We start from the raw sequence: 23637 nt of genomic DNA on the forward strand, positions 1-23637 counted from the left end.
CATTGTGATACGGACTCCTGTATGACATTTGTAGTGTTCATTGTGATACTGGCTCCTGTATGACATTTGTAGTGTTCACTGTGATACTGGCTCCTGTATGACATTTGTAGTGTTCACTGTGATACTGGCTCCTGTATGACATTTGTAGTGTTCACTGTGATACTGGCTCCTGTATGACATTTGTAGTGTTCATTGTGATACTGGCTCCTGTATGACATTTGTAGTGTTCATTGTGATACTGACTCCTGTATGACATTTGTAGTGTTCACTGTGATACTGACTCCTGTATGACATTTGTAGTGTTCACTATGATGACTCCTGTATGACATTTGTAGTGTTCATTGTGATACTGGCTCCTGTATGACATTTGTAGTGTTCATTGTGATACTGACTCCTGTATGACATTTGTAGTGTTCACTGTGATACTGACTCCTGTATGACATTTGTAGTGTTCACTATGATGACTCCTGTATGACATTTGTAGTGTTCATTGTGATACGGACTCCTGTATGACATTTGTAGTGTTCACTGTGATACTGACTCCTGTATGACATTTGTAGTGTTCACTGTGATACTGACTCCTGTATGACATTTGTAGTGTTCACTATGATGACTCCTGTATGACATTTGTAGTGTTCACTGTGATACTGACTCCTGTATGACATTTGTAGTGTTCACTGTGATACTGGCTCCTGTATGACATTTGTAGTGTTCACTGTGATACTGACTCCTGTATGACATTTGTAGTGTTCACTGTGATACTGACTCCTGTATGACATTTGTAGTGTTCACTGTGATACTGACTCCTGTATGACATCTGTAGTGTTCACAGTGATACTGGCTCCTGTATGACATCTGTAGTGTTCACTGTGATACTGGCTCCTGTATGACATTTGTAGTGTTCACTGTGATACTGGCTCCTGTATGACATTTGTAGTGTTCATTGTGATACTGACTCCTGTATGACATTTGTAGTGTTCACTGTGATACTGGCTCATGTATGACATTTGTAGTGTTCATTGTGATACTGACTCCTGTATGACATTTGTAGTGTTCACTATGATGACTCCTGTATGACATTTGTAGTGTTCACAGTGATACTGGCTCCTGTATGACATTTGTAGTGTTCATTGTGATACTGGCTCCTGTATGACATCTGTAGTGTGTAGTGTTCATTGTGATACGGACTCCTGTATGACATTTGTAGTGTTCATTGTGATACGGACTCCTGTATGACATTTGTAGTGTTCACTGTGATACTGGCTCCTGTATGACATTTGTAGTGTTCATCGTGATACTGGCTCCTGTATGACATTTGTAGTGTTCATTGTGATACTGACTCCTGTATGACATTTGTAGTGTTCACTGTGATACTGACTCCTGTATGACATTTGTAGTGTTCACTATGATGACTCCTGTATGACATTTGTAGTGTTCATTGTGATACTGGCTCCTGTATGACATTTGTAGTGTTCATTGTGATACTGACTCCTGTATGACATTTGTAGTGTTCACTGTGATACTGACTCCTGTATGACATTTGTAGTGTTCACTATGATGACTCCTGTATGACATTTGTAGTGTTCATTGTGATACGGACTCCTGTATGACATTTGTAGTGTTCACTGTGATACTGACTCCTGTATGACATTTGTAGTGTTCACTGTGATACTGACTCCTGTATGACATTTGTAGTGTTCACTATGATGACTCCTGTATGACATTTGTAGTGTTCACTGTGATACTGACTCCTGTATGACATTTGTAGTGTTCACTGTGATACTGGCTCCTGTATGACATCTGTAGTGTTCACTGTGATACTGGCTCCTGTATGACATTTGTAGTGTTCATTGTGATACTGACTCATGTATGACATTTGTGGTGTTCATTGTGATACTGGCTCCTGTATGACATTTGTAGTGTTCATTGGGATACTGACTCCCGTATGACATTTGTAGTGTTCACAGTGATACTGGCTCCTGTATGACATTTGTAGTGTTCATTGTGATACTGGCTCCTGTATGACATTTGTAGTGTTCATTGGGATACTGACTCCCGTATGACATTTGTAGTGTTCACAGTGATACTGGCTCCTGTATGACATTTGTAGTGTTCACTGTGATACTGGCTCCTGTATGACATTTGTAGTGTTCACTGTGATACTGGCTCCTGTATGACATTTGTAGTGTTCATTGTGATACTGGCTCCTGTATGACATCTGTAGTGTGTAGTGTTCATTGTGATACGGACTCCTGTATGACATTTGTAGTGTTCATTGTGATACGGACTCCTGTATGACATTTGTAGTGTTCACTGTGATACTGGCTCCTGTATGACATTTGTAGTGTTCATCGTGATACTGGCTCCTGTATGACATTTGTAGTGTTCATTGTGATACGGACTCCTGTATGACATTTGTAGTGTTCACTGTGATACTGACTCCTGTATGACATTTGTAGTGTTCACTGTGATACTGACTCCTGTATGACATTTGTAGTGTTCACTATGATGACTCCTGTATGACATTTGTAGTGTTCACTGTGATACTGACTCCTGTATGACATTTGTAGTGTTCACTGTGATACTGGCTCCTGTATGACATTTGTAGTGTTCACTGTGATACTGACTCCTGTATGACATTTGTAGTGTTCACTGTGATACTGACTCCTGTATGACATTTGTAGTGTTCACTGTGATACTGACTCCTGTATGACATTTGTAGTGTTCACAGTGATACTGGCTCCTGTATGACATCTGTAGTGTTCACTGTGATACTGGCTCCTGTATGACATTTGTAGTGTTCACTGTGATACTGGCTCCTGTATGACATTTGTAGTGTTCATTGTGATACTGACTCCTGTATGACATTTGTAGTGTTCACTGTGATACTGGCTCATGTATGACATTTGTAGTGTTCATTGTGATACTGACTCCTGTATGACATTTGTAGTGTTCACTATGATGACTCCTGTATGACATTTGTAGTGTTCACAGTGATACTGGCTCCTGTATGACATTTGTAGTGTTCATTGTGATACTGACTCATGTATGACATTTGTAGTGTTCACTGTGATACTGGCTCCTGTATGACATTTGTAGTGTTCACAGTGATACTGGCTCCTGTATGACATTTGTAGTGTTCACTGTGATACTGGCTCCTGTATGACATTTGTAGTGTTCACTGTGATACTGGCTCCTGTATGACATTTGTAGTGTTCATTGTGATACTGACTCCTGTATGACATTTGTAGTGTTCACTGTGATACTGGCTCCTGTATGACATTTGTAGTGTTCATTGTGATACTGACTCCTGTATGACATTTGTAGTGTTCATTGTGATACTGGCTTCTGTATGACATTTGTAGTGTTCATTGTGATACTGACTCATGTATGACATTTGTAGTGTTCATTGTGATACTGACTCCTGTATGACATTTGTAGTGTTCATTGTGATAATGGCTCCTGTATGACATTTGTAGTGTTCACTGTGATACTGGCTCCTGTCTGACATTTGTAGTGTTCACAGTGATTCTGACTCATGTATGACATTTGTAGTGTTCATTGTGATACTGGCTCCTGTATGACACTTGAAGTGTTCATTGTGATACTGACTCATGTATGACATTTGTAGTGTTCACTGTGATACTGGCTCCTGTATGACATTTGTAGTGTTCATTGTGATACTGACTCATGTATGACATTTGTAGTGTTCATTGTGATACTGGCTCCTGTATGACATTTGTAGTGTTCACTGTGATACTGGCTCCTGTCCGACATTTGTAGTGTTCATTGTGATACTGGCTCCTGTATGACACTTGTAGTGTTCACAGTGATACTGGCTCCTGTATGACATTTGTAGTGTTCATTGTGATACTGGCTCCTGTATGACATCTGTAGTGTGTAGTGTTCATTGTGATACGGACTCCTGTATGACATTTGTAGTGTTCATTGTGATACTGACTCCTGTATGACATTTGTAGTGTTCATTGTGATACTGGCTCCTGTATGACATTTGTAGTGTTCACTGTGATACTGGCTCCTGTATGACATTTGTAGTGTTCACAGTGATACTGGCTCCTGTATGACATTTGTAGTGTTCACTGTGATACTGGCTCCTGTATGACATTTGTAGTGTTCATCGTGATACTGGCTCCTGTATGACATTTGTAGTGTTCATTGTGATACTGACTCCTGTATGACATTTGTAGTGTTCACTGTGATACTGACTCCTGTATGACATTTGTAGTGTTCACTATGATGACTCCTGTATGACATTTGTAGTGTTCATTGTGATACTGGCTCCCGCATGACATTTGTAGTGTTCATTGTGATACTGGCTCCTGTATGACATTTGTAGTGTTCACAGTGATACCGACTCCTGTATGACATTTGTAGTGTTCATTGGGATACTGACTCCCGTATGACATTTGTAGTGTTCACAGTGATACTGGCTCCTGTATGACATTTGTAGTGTTCATTGTGGTTCTGGCTCCTGTATGACATTTGTAGTGTTCACTATGATGACTCCTGTATGACATTTGTAGTGTTCACTGTGATACTGGCTCCTGTATGACATTTGTAGTGTTCATTGTGATACTGACTCATGTATGACATTTGTAGTGTTCACAGTGATACTGGCTCCTGTATGACATCTGTAGTGTTCACTGTGATACTGGCTCCTGTATGACATTTGTAGTGTTCATTGTGATACTGACTCATGTATGACATTTGTGGTGTTCATTGTGATACTGGCTCCTGTATGACATTTGTAGTGTTCATTGGGATACTGACTCCCGTATGACATTTGTAGTGTTCACAGTGATACTGGCTCCTGTATGACATTTGTAGTGTTCATTGTGATACTGGCTCCTGTATGACATTTGTAGTGTTCACAGTGATACTGGCTCCTGTATGACATTTGTAGTGTTCATTGTGATACTGGCTCCTGTATGACATCTGTAGTGTGTAGTGTTCATTGTGATACGGACTCCTGTATGACATTTGTAGTGTTCATTGTGATACGGACTCCTGTATGACATTTGTAGTGTTCACTGTGATACTGGCTCCTGTATGACATTTGTAGTGTTCATCGTGATACTGGCTCCTGTATGACATTTGTAGTGTTCATTGTGATACTGACTCCTGTATGACATTTGTAGTGTTCACTGTGATACTGACTCCTGTATGACATTTGTAGTGTTCACTATGATGACTCCTGTATGACATTTGTAGTGTTCATTGTGATACTGGCTCCTGTATGACATTTGTAGTGTTCATTGTGATACTGACTCCTGTATGACATTTGTAGTGTTCACTGTGATACTGACTCCTGTATGACATTTGTAGTGTTCACTATGATGACTCCTGTATGACATTTGTAGTGTTCATTGTGATACGGACTCCTGTATGACATTTGTAGTGTTCACTGTGATACTGACTCCTGTATGACATTTGTAGTGTTCACTGTGATACTGACTCCTGTATGACATTTGTAGTGTTCACTATGATGACTCCTGTATGACATTTGTAGTGTTCACTGTGATACTGACTCCTGTATGACATTTGTAGTGTTCACTGTGATACTGGCTCCTGTATGACATTTGTAGTGTTCACTGTGATACTGACTCCTGTATGACATTTGTAGTGTTCACTGTGATACTGACTCCTGTATGACATTTGTAGTGTTCACTGTGATACTGACTCCTGTATGACATTTGTAGTGTTCACTGTGATACTGGCTCCTGTATGACATCTGTAGTGTTCACTGTGATACTGGCTCCTGTATGACATTTGTAGTGTTCACTGTGATACTGGCTCCTGTATGACATTTGTAGTGTTCATTGTGATACTGACTCCTGTATGACATTTGTAGTGTTCACTGTGATACTGGCTCATGTATGACATTTGTAGTGTTCATTGTGATACTGACTCCTGTATGACATTTGTAGTGTTCACTATGATGACTCCTGTATGACATTTGTAGTGTTCACAGTGATACTGGCTCCTGTATGACATTTGTAGTGTTCATTGTGATACTGACTCATGTATGACATTTGTAGTGTTCACTGTGATACTGGCTCCTGTATGACATTTGTAGTGTTCACAGTGATACTGGCTCCTGTATGACATTTGTAGTGTTCACTGTGATACTGGCTCCTGTATGACATTTGTAGTGTTCACTGTGATACTGGCTCCTGTATGACATTTGTAGTGTTCATTGTGATACTGACTCCTGTATGACATTTGTAGTGTTCACTGTGATACTGGCTCCTGTATGACATTTGTAGTGTTCATTGTGATACTGACTCCTGTATGACATTTGTAGTGTTCATTGTGATACTGGCTTCTGTATGACATTTGTAGTGTTCATTGTGATACTGACTCATGTATGACATTTGTAGTGTTCATTGTGATACTGACTCCTGTATGACATTTGTAGTGTTCATTGTGATAATGGCTCCTGTATGACATTTGTAGTGTTCACTGTGATACTGGCTCCTGTCTGACATTTGTAGTGTTCACAGTGATTCTGACTCATGTATGACATTTGTAGTGTTCATTGTGATACTGGCTCCTGTATGACACTTGAAGTGTTCATTGTGATACTGACTCATGTATGACATTTGTAGTGTTCACTGTGATACTGGCTCCTGTATGACATTTGTAGTGTTCATTGTGATACTGACTCCTGTATGACATTTGTAGTGTTCATTGTGATACTGGCTCCTGTATGACATTTGTAGTGTTCACTGTGATACTGGCTCCTGTCCGACATTTGTAGTGTTCATTGTGATACTGGCTCCTGTATGACACTTGTAGTGTTCACAGTGATACTGGCTCCTGTATGACATTTGTAGTGTTCATTGTGATACTGGCTCCTGTATGACATCTGTAGTGTGTAGTGTTCATTGTGATACGGACTCCTGTATGACATTTGTAGTGTTCATTGTGATACGGACTCCTGTATGACATTTGTAGTGTTCATTGTGATACTGGCTCCTGTATGACATTTGTAGTGTTCACTGTGATACTGGCTCCTGTATGACATTTGTAGTGTTCACAGTGATACTGGCTCCTGTATGACATTTGTAGTGTTCACTGTGATACTGGCTCCTGTATGACATTTGTAGTGTTCATCGTGATACTGGCTCCTGTATGACATTTGTAGTGTTCATTGTGATACTGACTCCTGTATGACATTTGTAGTGTTCACTGTGATACTGACTCCTGTATGACATTTGTAGTGTTCACTATGATGACTCCTGTATGACATTTGTAGTGTTCATTGTGATACTGGCTCCTGTATGACATTTGTAGTGTTCATTGTGATACTGACTCCTGTATGACATTTGTAGTGTTCACTGTGATACTGACTCCTGTATGACATTTGTAGTGTTCACTATGATGACTCCTGTATGACATTTGTAGTGTTCATTGTGATACGGACTCCTGTATGACATTTGTAGTGTTCACTGTGATACTGACTCCTGTATGACATTTGTAGTGTTCACTGTGATACTGACTCCTGTATGACATTTGTAGTGTTCACTATGATGACTCCTGTATGACATTTGTAGTGTTCACTGTGATACTGACTCCTGTATGACATTTGTAGTGTTCACTGTGATACTGGCTCCTGTATGACATTTGTAGTGTTCACTGTGATACTGACTCCTGTATGACATTTGTAGTGTTCACTGTGATACTGACTCCTGTATGACATTTGTAGTGTTCACTGTGATACTGACTCCTGTATGACATCTGTAGTGTTCACAGTGATACTGGCTCCTGTATGACATCTGTAGTGTTCACTGTGATACTGGCTCCTGTATGACATTTGTAGTGTTCACTGTGATACTGGCTCCTGTATGACATTTGTAGTGTTCATTGTGATACTGACTCCTGTATGACATTTGTAGTGTTCACTGTGATACTGGCTCATGTATGACATTTGTAGTGTTCATTGTGATACTGACTCCTGTATGACATTTGTAGTGTTCACTATGATGACTCCTGTATGACATTTGTAGTGTTCACAGTGATACTGGCTCCTGTATGACATTTGTAGTGTTCATTGTGATACTGGCTTCTGTATGACATTTGTAGTGTTCATTGTGATACTGACTCATGTATGACATTTGTAGTGTTCATTGTGATACTGACTCCTGTATGACATTTGTAGTGTTCATTGTGATAATGGCTCCTGTATGACATTTGTAGTGTTCACTGTGATACTGGCTCCTGTCTGACATTTGTAGTGTTCACAGTGATTCTGACTCATGTATGACATTTGTAGTGTTCATTGTGATACTGGCTCCTGTATGACACTTGAAGTGTTCATTGTGATACTGACTCATGTATGACATTTGTAGTGTTCACTGTGATACTGGCTCCTGTATGACATTTGTAGTGTTCATTGTGATACTGACTCATGTATGACATTTGTAGTGTTCATTGTGATACTGGCTCCTGTATGACATTTGTAGTGTTCACTGTGATACTGGCTCCTGTCCGACATTTGTAGTGTTCATTGTGATACTGGCTCCTGTATGACACTTGTAGTGTTCATTGTGATACTGACTCATGTATGACATTTGTAGTGTTCACTGTGATACTGGCTCCTGTATGACATTTGTAGTGTTCATTGTGATACTGACTCATGTATGACATTTGTAGTGTTCACTGTGATACTGGCTCCTGTCCGACATTTGTAGTGTTCACTGTGATACTGGCTCCTGTCCGACATTTGTAGTGTTCATTGTGATACTGGCTCCTGTATGACACTTGTAGTGTTCATTGTGATACTGACTCATGTATGACATTTGTAGTGTTCATTGTGATACTGACTCCTGTATGACATTTGTAGTGTTCACTGTGATACTGGCTCCTGTATGACATTTGTAGTGTTCAGTGATACTTGCTCCTGTATGACATTTGTAGTGTTCATTGTGATACTGGCTCCTGTATGACATTTGTAGTGTTCACTGTGATACTGGCTCCTGTATGACATTTGTAGTGTTCATTGTGATACTGACTCCTGTATGACATTTGTAGTGTTCATTGTGATACTGACTCCTGTATGACATTTGTAGTGTTCATTGTGATACTGGCTCCTGTATGACATTTGTAGTGTTCATTGCGATACTGACTCCCGTATGACATTTGTAGTGTTCATTGTGATACTGACTCCTGTATGACATTTGTAGTGTTCACTGTGATACTGACTCCTGTATGACATTTGTAGTGTTCATTGTGATACTGACTCCTGTATGACATTTGTAGTGTTCATTGTGATACTGGCTCCTGTATGACATTTGTAGTGTTCACTGTGATACTGACTCCTGTATGACATTTGTAGTGTTCACTGTGATACTGGCTCCTGTATGACATTTGTAGTGTTCACTGTGATACTGGCTTCTATCTTACATTTAAGTATTTATTTAACAGGTTATACATCCACTAATCCACTGTTACGACCTTTCAGCTGATTAAAGTGCTGTCTAACATTTGTACACCTGCAGAGAAATCAGTTTGTCAAATTTTTGTTTGTAACATTTCAGGCATCAATCTTGATGGACCTGCAGATATTAATGTAGGTTTTGGAAAGTCTTTGTCAACACTCGTCTAAAAACAATATAAAACCACCAGGTCTATCATTATTTCATAACTAACAAATCTGGTCTAACTATTTGTACCATGATAAATCGAAAATGGCCATGGTAACATATATCTCCAACAACAAAAGACCTAGCTTCAGTTAAGTCTGTTGTAGAGAGAGGTCATTTGGTCAAATGATTTCACCACTGTTTCAAGGTAGATGTTCGGCAGAGTGGATAATACACTCCTTTTCCACCAAGACAAGGAGAAACCTGCCCCGTCACAAAGGTTTTCCCCTGTTACTCCTGTTTCCTCCACATTAACACTGTCTGCATGCGTCCATCCAGGAGTGATCAATCCTACTAAATGTTATAAAACAGAATCACATGTTCCAGCTTGTTTTTTTCCTTTCAATGAATGAAAAGAAATAACATATTGGTATCATGTTTTAATCTGGTATCAATTCTCATTAAACTTTGTTAATACAAATGTGTAGAAACTATAACTGCAGCTGTCAATATTTTTCAATTTTCATTTGTTTCTTTTTGAACATTGTAAATTTGTAGTAGATCAAATATACTGGATAGTGAAAAAATATTCAGCAAAAATTTGCAGATCCAAACAATGTAACATTAAATGTACATGTTATTTCTAACTATGGTACCATTACCAGAATTTTCTGTTCATATGAATTATTCTAATAATTCTGTCAAGATTTAATGGACATTTTATTAAATATATCTATTTAAGAGCCTGATTTCCAACACGCAAATACATGTAAGAATGCATTAAAGTTAAAATCATATCATTTCACTTCAAAAACCAAGGTTAGCATTGTATGCTACACTTAGTACAGACAACCAAGTTGAAATGAGAGATTTTAATTAATATGACTAGTTAAAATGGTTCATAAAGGAAATAGCATTCCTTCAACACAGATTTCAACCCTAACACAACCAGATCACCCACTTCTCAATTAGAATATTTTGGGAATAAGAAACGTTCCTGATTTGGCATAGATACTTCATTATCACCTATTCAATTTTTTTCTCTAGCCAACAAGATACAAAACATTCCTAGTGAATATATTAATAAATTAATTAGTAAGTAAAGGTATAATCGTAGTTGGAATGTGTTACAGTTACAGAGCTAACATACAAAAAGAGATCTCCAACACATCCATGATATGGTAACAATAAACCTTCAGTCAGTAGGAACTTGTACATTATGTGAGAACACATATCAGGTAAACTACATCAAATATATTCCATATGCCATTTTTTTCACACAATAAGCCAATGTGGCCAACAAAAAACATTGTAATCAAAACGTCAGGCAGTGCGATTAGTACAGGATAATGAAATAACATGATGGTCATTTCATGAATAGTTGTAGATAAAGGTGGGTTTATTGTCAAAACAATGACTAGGCCATAGTTTTATACATCAATCAAAATATCACTCAGCTCTTAACAAAGCAGAGCCAGAGAACAACAGACTCGACCATTACAAGTTATAAATCTCTAGACTTTTTTCATGAGAGACAAACACGGATAAAACATTCAGTGTATTATTACTGTCGTAATTATCAATATTCATTCCCATTACGTTTTATTGACCACATATTTATTAACATTGTTGCTGTTGAAGTGTTTGCCTCAGCTGCCTAGTTTTTTGTCATCTCTGGACTCATGGGTAAGGTGTAACTATATCTGGTTCCTATGAATATTAATCATTCCCTAGTTTCAGCAATATATGTATTTCACTATTTAGAAGACTGAACATTTATGATCATTTAGACCATGGCAAGGTAAAATGTCAGAACCCTTGGATTTGAAAGTAGAGCAAAACTGCAGCACACAGAGAAACAAAGTGACACTGGCTAGTTTACAGCTCATTAGGAAGGAATTTTGAAGTAAATCAAATGTTTGCTATATTTCTGTGAATGTAGAAGAGAAGAAGCATGTCAACAATATTTGAAAATACTACAAATCTGTGATAAATTGTCTTTAAATCTTTAACAAAAACAGACTAATACTACATGTACATGTTACAGTTTAACAAACTTTATGGAGAATCATATGGTGTATAAGATTGACTATAGATCATCCAATCACACTGATACCCAAACAGTATGTATTATAGATACTTGTTAATATCACACCTAAGTAGTTACTCTGAGTAACCCACAGCCAAATATCACAATACTGTTACCTTCCCAGTTTTTTAATCTGTGAAATTTATAGTAACATAACATTAAATTCTCAACAATATTAAAACCATAACTTCAACACAGTTGTATTTTACTTGAAAACATAACTTTTGAAATAATAAAAGTGGAGTACACATTACACCGGCACTTTCATTTGTTATTCTTTCTATAATTAGGCTTATACACAAAGAGTGTTATACACTTAATAGTTATACATTGTAATCTAAAATCACAATACATTTTCTATCAAAATAGTCCTGTCACTCTCTGGATTAGTTACTCTCTACCACAACCCGTTATTTTATTTTCTATCTAGGCTTTAAAATCAATTTACTTACATTAATCAACGCAGTCTTTTTACTACCCATGATCTGGATCTGATGTCCACATTTTCTTTTTATTTGTACTTTATCTATTTTACAAAGTATTTCTTAAATTTCTGTGTTCAAAAAGAAATTAAAACTCTGGTGAGGTTGTTGGTGATTAATCCAAAATGTCAGGTACTGGCTGGACTCTCTCTCATCAGCATTCCTGTCATGATCTTCAGGCCTGAGAGTGCTCTCCAACATCAGCATCTTTCAACTCTTTGTTCCCTAAAATATACAGGCCAGAAATCACTCTCCAACATCAGCATCTTTGTCCCCTATTAGATACAGTAGGTGGAAGGCTATGGCAAGAAATCCAGTTCCCAGAAGGTCACCAATCGCAGTCAAGTATGGAATAGCTATGTTGTCAGGATCTTCTCCAAGACGCCATACAAAATGTACCATCCAGTGGGCAAGATAGAGCAGGATAATCACCTAAAATAGTAAGGTCAAAAGGTCAAAATCTACATAGAGCTGGACAACTAAACAGGATGATTACCTTTCATGGAAAGGTCACCAATATCGGTAATCACCTTTAATGGTAAGGTTACCTATATCTTCACACAGCTGACCAACTAAACAGGTAGCTGCCATAACGTAGCCCTGGACTATGGCTGGACTATTTTTGACACATGGTTGTCGTCAGAGTTACGATTCCCGTCCATTGATGTTAGTATTGCAAAACAATGAACCCTGAAAATGCTACAAATAGCAGATGCTGCGTAACCTTGCGATATTATTTAGTATAACTAAACATTTCTAATGCAATTTAGCAATTTATTAGCCTACCATCACATTTGAAAACCTAAATTTGCGCATTCCAATATTATTCTACTCGGAGTTGCCTCAGTAATCCCACATCATGATGCTTCTCAGAGAATTATCACGAGGATCCTGATCCAAATATGGTATCGATGTCCATATATGAATGAAGCTTCTCAAAAAAAAAAAAAAAAATAGAGATCTTTTTAACCAGACTTGTGAATAAAGTGCTTACTTTGTGTAATCATTCAATTTGAGGATGTTTGACCTTGCTCATCGAGGTATATAACTCCACATCTGTTTATCTGTTGAAATCTTGTGGGGAATCTCATTAGCATCAATTTATTTTGATTGCCTTATAAGGAAATTGACCTTGACATTTGTATCAAAGATAACTGTATATTTGAATTGATTTATTTGTCTTGTTCGTTTAGGAATTCAACAATATCTACAATCAGCTGACCAACTAAATAAGGTGATCACCTATTATAATGGTAAGGTCACCAATGTCTACAATCAGCTGACCAACTAAATAAGGTGATCACCTATAATGGTAAGGTCACCAATATCTACAATCAGCTGACCAACTAAATAAGGTGATCACCTATTATAATGGTAAGGTCACCAATGTCTACAATCAGCTGACCAACTAAACAGGGTGATCACCTATAATGGTAAGGTCACCAATATCTACAATCAGCTGACCAACTAAACAGGATGATCACCTAGAATGGTAATATATAAGGTCACCAATATCATGGTAAGGCTACTAGGAGAATATTATTGAAGTGGCTACTGTACAGCAGTTTTTGAGTTACAGAAATTCTGAGTGAAAATCTTTATTTTGCAAAAAAAAACTGACTCAAGACAAAGATATGGTTTACTTACCTGAAGCATGGAGGCAGCGAGATAAATGCCAGCAAATGTTATTGTGATGGACGTGTGTCCAGCTTTCATATACGATATGGTAAACATAAATATAAGGTGTCCAGGAATCACTAAGGCTAGGAGTACTCGTGCAGCTTTAGAGTTGGAAGCTGAAGAAGAGCAATGAAAAAATAGAACTTGAAAATGTTTCAACCCTACACTGACAGTAGTCAACAACTTGGACTTCCATCAACAGACTGTTTTGGATGGAAAACAGGTGCTGGTCAATGTTCTTCCCAATCATCGATGCATTAAAATATAAGATAGATATGCAATGATGCTGTTTATTAATGGATATATGTGTACTTTGCACTAAATGTATATGTACATTTTTGTAATACTGTTTTTATGAATGAAATATTGATGAAATGAAATACCTTATATTGGCCATGCTACATATAGGTTTATGAATATTTTTCAATGCCATGTATACTACAGTAAAACTACTGGTGAAAATGTAGCAAATATTAAGCTATAACGAATTACTGTAGGCATTCCAAAATAAATCAACTGTGATGTTTAATAAATGAATATGTGAACCATTACAAATTTGACTTACTTTTCCCACAGAAAGCCCCGCCTGGGTTAGGGCAGCCACGGGTGGCTGTTGCAGGCAGCTTTCCAGGCTTACAGACTAGATGAAGTGAAGTAGTGAGACGACTAGCATGTACTGCTACCAAGTTACCTCCTACCCCTGGAAAAAGTTATTAAATACTATTTATGAGTCATTTATACTCCTACCTTACTATGGTATATTAAGGTGTAGAGGACATCAAGTACTCCTTCCAGAACACAATTTCATATGAATTACCGGGTACATGTATATACACTACATATATATTTATCATCTGCATATATAATGAAATTACAACAATATATTGATATTATTATGATCAGTTAAGTAATAGTATTAGCGCAGACATTTGTCAAATTTTCAATATAATCCACCTCTTTAATTCAAACTGGTCATAAGACCTGATTTGGCAAATTGATTGAACTTGTTTCACCACATGGTTCACTAAAATATCTATAAGCTGCTATGTGTCCACTTACCATTAATCACAGGTTGAAATACAGCAATACCATGATATTTAGCTACAGTAAAATCTAGAATTAGGCCACCAACACTGAAACAGAAAACAATGCAATGCAACAATGTCTTTAAAACAATTTACATTAATAATTCAACAATTATGTATTGAATGTTCCTTAGTAATAATAATGAAAAAAAAAACATGGATTGATTCTTATACTATAATTACATTTTGCTCTGGGTACCTGAAAATTCAAATTGATTCATGTTATTTATTTCTAAATTAAATGAAAATTATTTTTGATTAATGGAGTTTGAAAATAAGAAACTGCTGTATACCTGTTACTTACCTACTTATAAACATAGCACTTAGTACAGGTGTCCATCCTGAGTAGACAACATTGTTGGTATATTTATTTTTTACAGATATGTACAGCCACAGAGGTATGAGGGCTATAAGTAGACCTATGATAGTTGGCGCCATCCATAAATGTTTACCTGTAATCATAATTATTAATGTAGAAACTTTTGTTTTCAATATTGCATGAGGACTTTTCTTTAACAACTGTACTAAAATATTATACATTATATCATCATATTCAAAACATTAAAAACAATCATTTCTTCCACTAGCTCACAAGACTGACATGTGCATAGTATATAATTTATATTAGTATAGTATTGTACAGGACTAGACTAACCCCAGCAGTAGTGAGAGGGCACAGACTGACTACCTACTAGTATAGAATTGTACAGGACTAGACTAACCCCAGCTGTAGTGTGAGGGCACGGCCTGTCTACCTACTAGTATAGAATTGTACAGGACTAGACTAACCCCAGCTGTAGTGTGAGGGCACGGCCTGTCTACCTACTAGTATAGAATTGTACAGGACTAGACTAACCCCAGCAGTAGTGAGAGGGAACAGACTGACTACCTACTAGTATAGAATTGTACAGGACTAGACCAACCCCAGAAGTAGTGAGAGGGCACGGCCTGTCTACCTACTAGTATAGAATTGTACAGGACTAGACTAACCCCAGCAGTAGTGAGAGGGAACAGACTGTCTAATTACTAGTATAGAATTGTACAGGACTAGATTAACCCCAGCTGTAGTGAGAGGGCACGGCCTGTCTACTTACTAGTATAGAATTGTACAGGACTAGACCAACCCCAGAAGTAGTGAGAGGATACTGCTGGTCTACCAGACTAACCCCAGCAGTAGTGAGAGTGTAAGTCCTGGGTATATATATACATGTAGTTGTCTTACCTACTAGTATAGAATTGTACAGGACTAGATTAACCCCAGCAGTAGTGAGAGTGTAAGTCCTGGGTCTATATATATACATGTAGTTGTCTTACCTACTAGTATAGAATTGTACAGGACCAGACTAACCCCAGCTGTAGTGAGAGTGTATACGTAAGTCCTGGGTATATATATATACATGTAGTTGTCTTACCTACTAGTATAGAATTGTACAGGACTAGACCAACCCCAGAAGTAGTGAGAGGATACTGCTGGTCTACCAGACTAACCCCAGCAGTAGTGAGAGTGTAAGTCCTGGGTATATATATATACATGTAGTTGTCTTACCTACTAGTATAGAATTGTACAGGACTAGACTAACCCCTGCTAGTAGTGACAGGGTAACAAGATCGCCAAGACTGGCTGCTATAGGTGTGGCCACGTTGTCGGGGTTTATCTTTAATTTTCTGGCGACTACAACTACGCCGACCATCACAGCACCTGTAACAAATACAACATCCAGTAACTATTACAACATATTAATGATAATGCCAACAGAACAATCTATCCTTGTTATTGTCCAAGATCTTCATTTCATTTTTAAGGAATTTGAACCAAACACTTTTTCATTTTTACAATACTTGTACTTGAATTAAGTGTATTGCTTGATTTATTATGAAAATTGCAATTAAAAAAGAACTTTGTAAAACAATGACAAAAAAAAAAAAAAAAAAAACCACTTAATATCATTTTCAAGACAATTTTGTCCTACCCTCCATTCAATGTTTCTAATCTGAAGGTCTTTCTTAAAAGACACATGCATTTTTTTTGCAGATGAGATTTTGAATTACTTACCCAAAACAAAACTAGCTACAGCTGCAGTGAACATACTGCTGGCACACAGCAACAGACCGTGGTAGAGATCAAACTTCCCCTGAGGGATCCATCCCATAATCATGGCAACCATGGACGCAAGGAAACCAACGACTATCGCTTGAGCCTGTAGATTGATTGTGTAAATGCTATACAACATCTAGTCTTTGCTATACAACATTTAGTCTTGAGTTTAGTGATTTATTTGCTACATTGGTAATGTACAAAACTCAATACAGAGATCTATCCTAAAACCTTTACATAACATCAAATCTAATGTACTTATTTTGACTGTCAATATTTGAGTATCAACAGGCCTAGGACTGCTTATAAGTTCACATGAGTTCAGAATAAATATCAAACAATATCCCTTCACATTCTATATGAAATAAATGCAATTAAAATCAGGGGCAATTCCTGTTCTGGCTTGAATTTATTTCGTTCACAACAGAGCACTTATCAATTAGCAGTAGATATGTAATGAACTGTATTTGTTAAAGTGTACCCAGAACGATTTGCTATATTAAACTTAAAAAATGTAATTTGGGATGAAACTAAAAATGCTGAAAGTGCGACTTTCATAGCGACTATAGTTCTGAGTAATTGTGATTTTTCTCGAAAACACACCTGAAGCCCAAAGCCGTTGACCTCGTTTCGGTGACCCCTGACCTGTGATGTCACAGGTTTAATGGGATCAGAAACTTTTGAGTTACATTTGTGAATAAGTCAATAACAAGTGCTACCGAAACAAGGGACATAAAATTTAATAATATAACGGGTCGTATATAACATGTAACATCTTACTAATTTTCTATCATAACCGGCTGTATATAATTTGAAGCATCTTGCTTATTTTCTATTAATGGACCAAATACAACGTGTAACATATCTTACTAATTTTCTATTATAACGAGTCATATAACAATGTATAACAATTGAATAATGTTCTATTATAACTTGATCAGATTGCGTATTGTGTATTCATGCAATTTTTAAAACCATACCAATTTATATATATATGTAAATTATTTATTGACAAACATTCGGGAGACAAGCTTTGCTGTTATAGATTGAATAAATATATAAAATAATAGCTTTTGGACCTATTTCTTCAAATTTTTTTATAAAATATTATCCTAATGAGAGTTGTCTCCCTTGAAAAATGAGGTATAAATTGTCTAATGTGACCATTTTCAAAATTTTTTTTAGTCTTACTCCAGGAAGGGATAGTCTTACTCCAGAGGGACTCTATAGCCAAATATCAGCACCCTAGTACAATTATAAAGTGATGTATTAATACCTTTCAACACTTGCAACAAAAACTGAACGCAAAAAAAATCAAAAATCTGTTTTTTCCCCAAAAAATCTTTTAGTTTAACCCCCACAGGGACCATATTACCATAAATTACTATACTTTTCAACACTTGCACCAAAAACTTAACATTTGAAAAACCAACGCCGACACCGACACAGGAGTGACAACATAAGCTCTCCCTCTTCTCCGAAGAGACGAGCTAACAAATCACATACACTTTAATCATTGTGAGTTTTAATAAGTTTTTAGTATTGAATATAGTTAATCATAATGGACTTAACTGTATGTCTTTTTTTTGTCATAATTTATATATACTATATCAAAAAACGGAGCTAAAATTATGGTTTTGATAATTACCTTTGATATATACCTGTATGTAAATCAATATAATTGTTGCGAAGCACTTGTACATAATTTCATTGACAATGATCGTATCTTTTTCAAGCATTTCATCGTCAGTAAGCCACGAGACCATGACATGTTAAAAGAAAAAAAAATTAGAAGTACGTTGTAGGTTCCAACACTGGTTTTCATACGGGAAAGATTTAGTCTATTGTAGATCATGATGAATCTATATAATATATTACTTTTTTAATTAAGTATCTTTCATGACTAAAAGCAGGTTTTATATAGAATACAATACAAAAGTTTATTGTACGTGTATCTGCTTGTCTCAGAAAACCAATGTATCCAGAACTGGTGTATTGTTGGTATGTTTATCTCAATATTATTTGTGAATAAAATGGCACATTATTTCATAAAAAAAATTATTGATGCCGTGTTCCTTTTCATAGTAATGAGTAAGAAATGGCAAACACATAACTAATATACATGCATTAAGATTTATTGGTGATTGACCGATTATTGGATCGTGTATAACATGTCCCTGGTGTAACACATCAGTCTGTGCCCCCAAGCGGTCATTTTCAAAGTCTATTTCACTAATTAAGATTTAATTTTCTTAAAGGCTCAAACTGATATGGTTGGATTCCATCTTCTTGTCGGCAATATTTGCCAAAGTCATCAACCTCAAAACTCAGGTCCAGATCATATTCCAACATGTCTGTGTTGCTACTGTTCACACTGTCGTCTATATACTGCTAGCTACCGTTACAGTTACTCTGTTAAACCTGTGATGTCATAGACTGAAGAGTTCCAAATCAGCATGACTGCAGACCGATACGCTGATTAGCAGTTGACCGACAGGTGCAAATTGCTTACTTCGATGTGCAATATCTCGGCACTCGGTCAACCCATTGTGATGCTGTTTGCAACATTCTTCTTTGGTGGTTACATGTACATAGAATAACATATTTGAATAACGTTTTTCGTTCCGGGTACACTTTAAGCCAGTACATCAGTTTTCTACATATTACAGTTACATATTAAAACCAATAAATTTAAAATTCTATACAAACCTGAACTAGAGCCATATTGCCACATATCAAACTCCACATTTCTTTCTTAATATCCAGATTTCCCAAATTGGCCTGCACAAATAAAAAAGTTAAACAGAAAATTTCAAAAAGAGATAAGTCTTTTCTCACTAGAACAGAAAATAATTTTTCTTTCATCAGAACCTTATGAAGACCCAAACATTGCAATTAATTAACTCTGAAATACTCACAATTACAAGTCATGGTGACAAGCTTAAGCTACATAATAGTGGACATGGCTATCTCTAATGAACCATCTCTAATTATGTCACTTGTATATGTATATGCTAAAATTATGCAAACTGTTTAGAGAAGTTAGGAAATACTGCTATAAATTGTCAAGCTGATCATAATTAGTCATAGCTGTATACAAGTTTTAAGTACTTTTGTCATTTATTTCATAAACTGCTTCATATTCTAGCTTTACAGGTAGGTATTTTGATAATACATGTAATTAATATTTACCTGTGTCGATAAACGTGAAGCAAGTGTCATTTCCAAGTTTCCTTTCAGTCCAAGTAGTGAGGGGACGAGGATGAACACTTCAGATACATTTACAAACACATCCCAATGCTGTAAGGAACAAAATTAGCACAGTCCTGATCACATCCTCCCAACCTACACTAATAATTTCACTGCTGACTAAATGATCTAAGTGTGATAATAAGGCTTTATTTAAATAAAACTTCTCCTTGGTATCAGATATAATAGCTTAATATCCAGATATTTTGTAAGATAAGTTTATTATATGAAAATAATACATGTGTACTTTCATGGAAAGTAGAAAAAACATAATGATATTGTACACAAGCTATAAGTGCAAAATGCTAAGTAACAATTGTGAGCTTGAGCTCTGATTACATCTAATTGATATAAGAATGATTTTTGACCACTTGCAAGTTTTGGGGCCAAAAAATTAGTTTTGATAGTTCAGATATTTATCATACAACATGTATTGATCATGATAGTTCAGATATTTATTATAAAACATGTATTGATAGTTCAGATATTTATTATACAACATGGAACATGTACCTGGACAACATCTAGCACCATACCAGCTGCCACAGTCCCGAAGCCCGCCACAATATAGGGTAAGAACACCTGAAGTGACATCTCAAACCAGGTCTCCTCCCTGATATTTTCATTAGCTTCCACATCACCTGAATCAGGATCACTGTCTGGAGATGAACTAGCATTTAACAATGGTCTTGTGTCAACAGTACCATCAAATATAGTCTCTTCCTCCTCGTCCTCGTCATCATCATCGTTTCTTTGAGGAGAACCTTCCTGTGCTAATGTTCCCCCATTCAAATGTTTAGATTTCAGATCATTGAGCTTTGTGGCTGGTTCACTAAAGGAGGTCATGGCAATGTTGGCAAGAGGGTTAGGACTGGAGGTGGGGCGAGTGGGGACCATTCTTTTACGGAGGTTGTATACACCTTGATCCCTCTCAGCCATTACAGCTGTACCTCAGTACAGATCAATTGTAGATCAAAGTCACACTTTGGTGATGGAATGCGGAATGTTCAAACACATCATGCTTAAAGTTTCTTAATGATGGGTAATTAGGTGGGTAAGATAAACCTGTAAATACAGAATAATAGAAAAGTTAACTAAAATGTATATTATGAAAATAGCTACCAAAACATTGATTTCTCTTATATAAATAATTATCAACCAATTTCTGAAAAACATAATGGTCATCTTTTCTGTGACTGGCAGATCACAGATGCTAGACCTACCTCGTTAAACAAAGCTGCTATAGACAGACATTTCACAGTCGCTAGAAAGAAGATATTGAATGGTTTCTTGTTGAATATCACATATATTTCTTGAGTATGAGAGATGGTCAGTATCAAAAGTCCTTTATTCCAGCATACTTTGGTCCAATATATATATCAGGTCTCTGGGTCTCTTGGTCATCATGATCAAGAAATGGCCTCTTGGTCATTCAGATTTTGTTTAAAGATTAAAACATATTAATCTCGTATAAGCTTGAATGTATGTCAAGGTCATTCAATTGAAAAAAAAAGATAGCCTTTCTCCTTAGTATGCTAGAGCCAAAGTAAGTTCTTTGTGCTTATATAATTATTCTTTACAGAGAATTTTTTTAAGATATCTTTGTATATTTGACCCCAACAACTTTGAATGTAGGTCAAAGTCATTCATTTGAACAAACTCAGTAGCTCTTTCCCCCAGCATGCTACAGATCTAATATCAGCTAGGTCACTGAGCCTTTTGGTTATTAAATAAGAAGCTTAAGCAAGCTGTTTAAAGACTTTAGCTTATATTTTCATTTGAACCTTTCTATGACCTTACATGTACAATTATACCTGGTGTTACAGTAGCGCTCAGAAGCACGAGATATTTTAGGCTACCACTTTGCTTTATTTTTTTTGTTTTTATCAAATCCAAAATCTAAACTTGTATACATTAAACCATACTTGTACATATATGTAAGTCTGTCATGTATAATAGGAATGAATCATGAAAACTATACCCTGCCCATGCATGCCAGACTTAGCTTTGAACTAGTAACCTTTCACTCTCAGTCAAGTCAAACATATACTACCAAAAGTATAAAGGGAAATTCACGCTAGTTAATTGAGCTATAATATAAGGTGACCTATAGCTAGGCTATATTTTCCACTTTTACACATGAACTGTAAATTTTTAAAAGATTACTGTACAAATGTGTTGTATTTTGGGTGGATATGGCTATATAAAGTTTTTTTTATATACACCGACATATATACTAGTAAGTACATGTATATATATATATTGTAGATTTAATATCGACAAGCTGTGTGTATTAACTGTTTACATACTGGACTATGATCTGTAGGCTATTAAATTCCTTGTAAGTGAATGTGTCAGTATTAGTTCTAGAAGTAACATAAAATAAACGCACCACCTGTCAAATACAAGAACCCTTAACTGTGTTTTTTTGTTTGTTTTGCATAAATGTAAATTTCTGTATACATATATAATTAATGTGTTGTAGACTCGACTCAGAACCACATCAAATGTATTCATATGCATGACATTTTTACTATATATATTTCATTCATTTTGACAGAGACCTCTGATTTTGACAAATTTTCAATGAATACTTATATATAAATGACATTGATTATCTATGGATTATTTTGAAATTTCATAAACTACTTCTGATAATATTTGCATAATTTTCCCTGGCCATTATCAAGAGATATTATACATTACATTTTCTAAGTTTAGCAGTGATATTATTAAGTAACAAAGTAATACTTTTGTTACTTTGCATATAGGCCCATGTGTCTATTTCAGGAAAATTAATCAATCACAGTAGATATATAATATCTCAATCTGTTGATAAGCTGTACTGTAGAATATGGAATTTTAATAGGACTAAAATAAAATACACGGAAAAAAAACAAACTCTTTAAAAAAAAACATTAAAAAATTGTCAAAATGAATAGATATACCGTAAAATAGTATGCATACGAATAAGCCTTCTTTTGTCCTGTTTAAGGCATCAGGATCAGCTCTAGCGGGCGTAAAACCTGTAAATATTCAGCTGGATCCACCTGTCACGTTAGGTGATGACGACCAAATTAATTCAAACAGAAGTTGTCGACTTAAATGCCATTTATTTAAAAAATACCCAACCGTTGAGTATTAAACGGATGTACATTATTTGTGATTATTTGTCAACCAATTATTACAATACAGACAGAAATTTAATTCATAAATAAAAAAAATACATACTCACACCGGAAAGTCTGCCAACATGTCAGCGGCCATTTTGTAACTCTCTAAACAAACATTGACCGTGATAAATATTAAGATAATATTGGTATGTAATCAATTTTCTATCGCTTGGTTATAA

The 23637-nt window shown here is 36.1% G+C and overlaps 1 protein-coding gene across 2 annotated transcripts; it reads right to left on the minus strand.

Annotated features, from left to right (window-relative positions):
* Positions 1 to 10030: 10030 nt before the first annotated feature.
* Positions 10031 to 23556, minus strand: LOC117331926 (solute carrier family 41 member 1-like). Of its 2 annotated transcripts, none has more exons than XM_033890915.1 (11): positions 23517 to 23556; positions 20799 to 21350; positions 20229 to 20336; positions 19746 to 19817; positions 16995 to 17139; positions 16488 to 16640; positions 15246 to 15393; positions 14916 to 14989; positions 14422 to 14556; positions 13824 to 13972; positions 10031 to 12608 (listed from the first exon to the last, which is right to left on the minus strand). In XM_033890915.1, the coding sequence occupies exons 2-11, from the start codon at positions 21222 to 21224 to the stop codon at positions 12423 to 12425; spliced, it is 1596 nt and encodes a 531-aa protein (XP_033746806.1). In that variant the 5' UTR covers positions 21225 to 21350; positions 23517 to 23556; the 3' UTR covers positions 10031 to 12422. The 2 variants fall into 2 exon arrangements, with proteins under 2 accessions (XP_033746806.1, XP_033746807.1); XM_033890916.1 differs by having other exon boundaries at positions 12423 to 12608; positions 23521 to 23556.
* Positions 23557 to 23637: the final 81 nt, after the last annotated feature.

The sequence above is a fragment of the Pecten maximus genome, chromosome 7 (genome assembly GCF_902652985.1).
Source record: "Pecten maximus chromosome 7, xPecMax1.1, whole genome shotgun sequence".
In the NCBI taxonomy this organism is placed as follows: Eukaryota; Metazoa; Mollusca; class Bivalvia; order Pectinida; family Pectinidae; genus Pecten; species Pecten maximus.

Bases quoted from the DNA above. Each gene is read 5' to 3' on its own strand.
- LOC117331926 (XM_033890915.1), bottom strand. From the start codon at position 21,224: ATGGCTGAGAGGGATCAAGGTGTATACAACCTCCGTAAAAGAATGGTC. The intron at 19,818-20,228 runs GTAAATATTAAT...TTATTTGTGCAG, and splicing joins CTTCACGTTTATCGACACAG to GCCAATTTGGGAAATCTGGA. The intron at 16,641-16,994 runs GTAAGTAATTCA...TATTTGTTACAG, and splicing joins TGTAGCTAGTTTTGTTTTGG to GTGCTGTGATGGTCGGCGTA.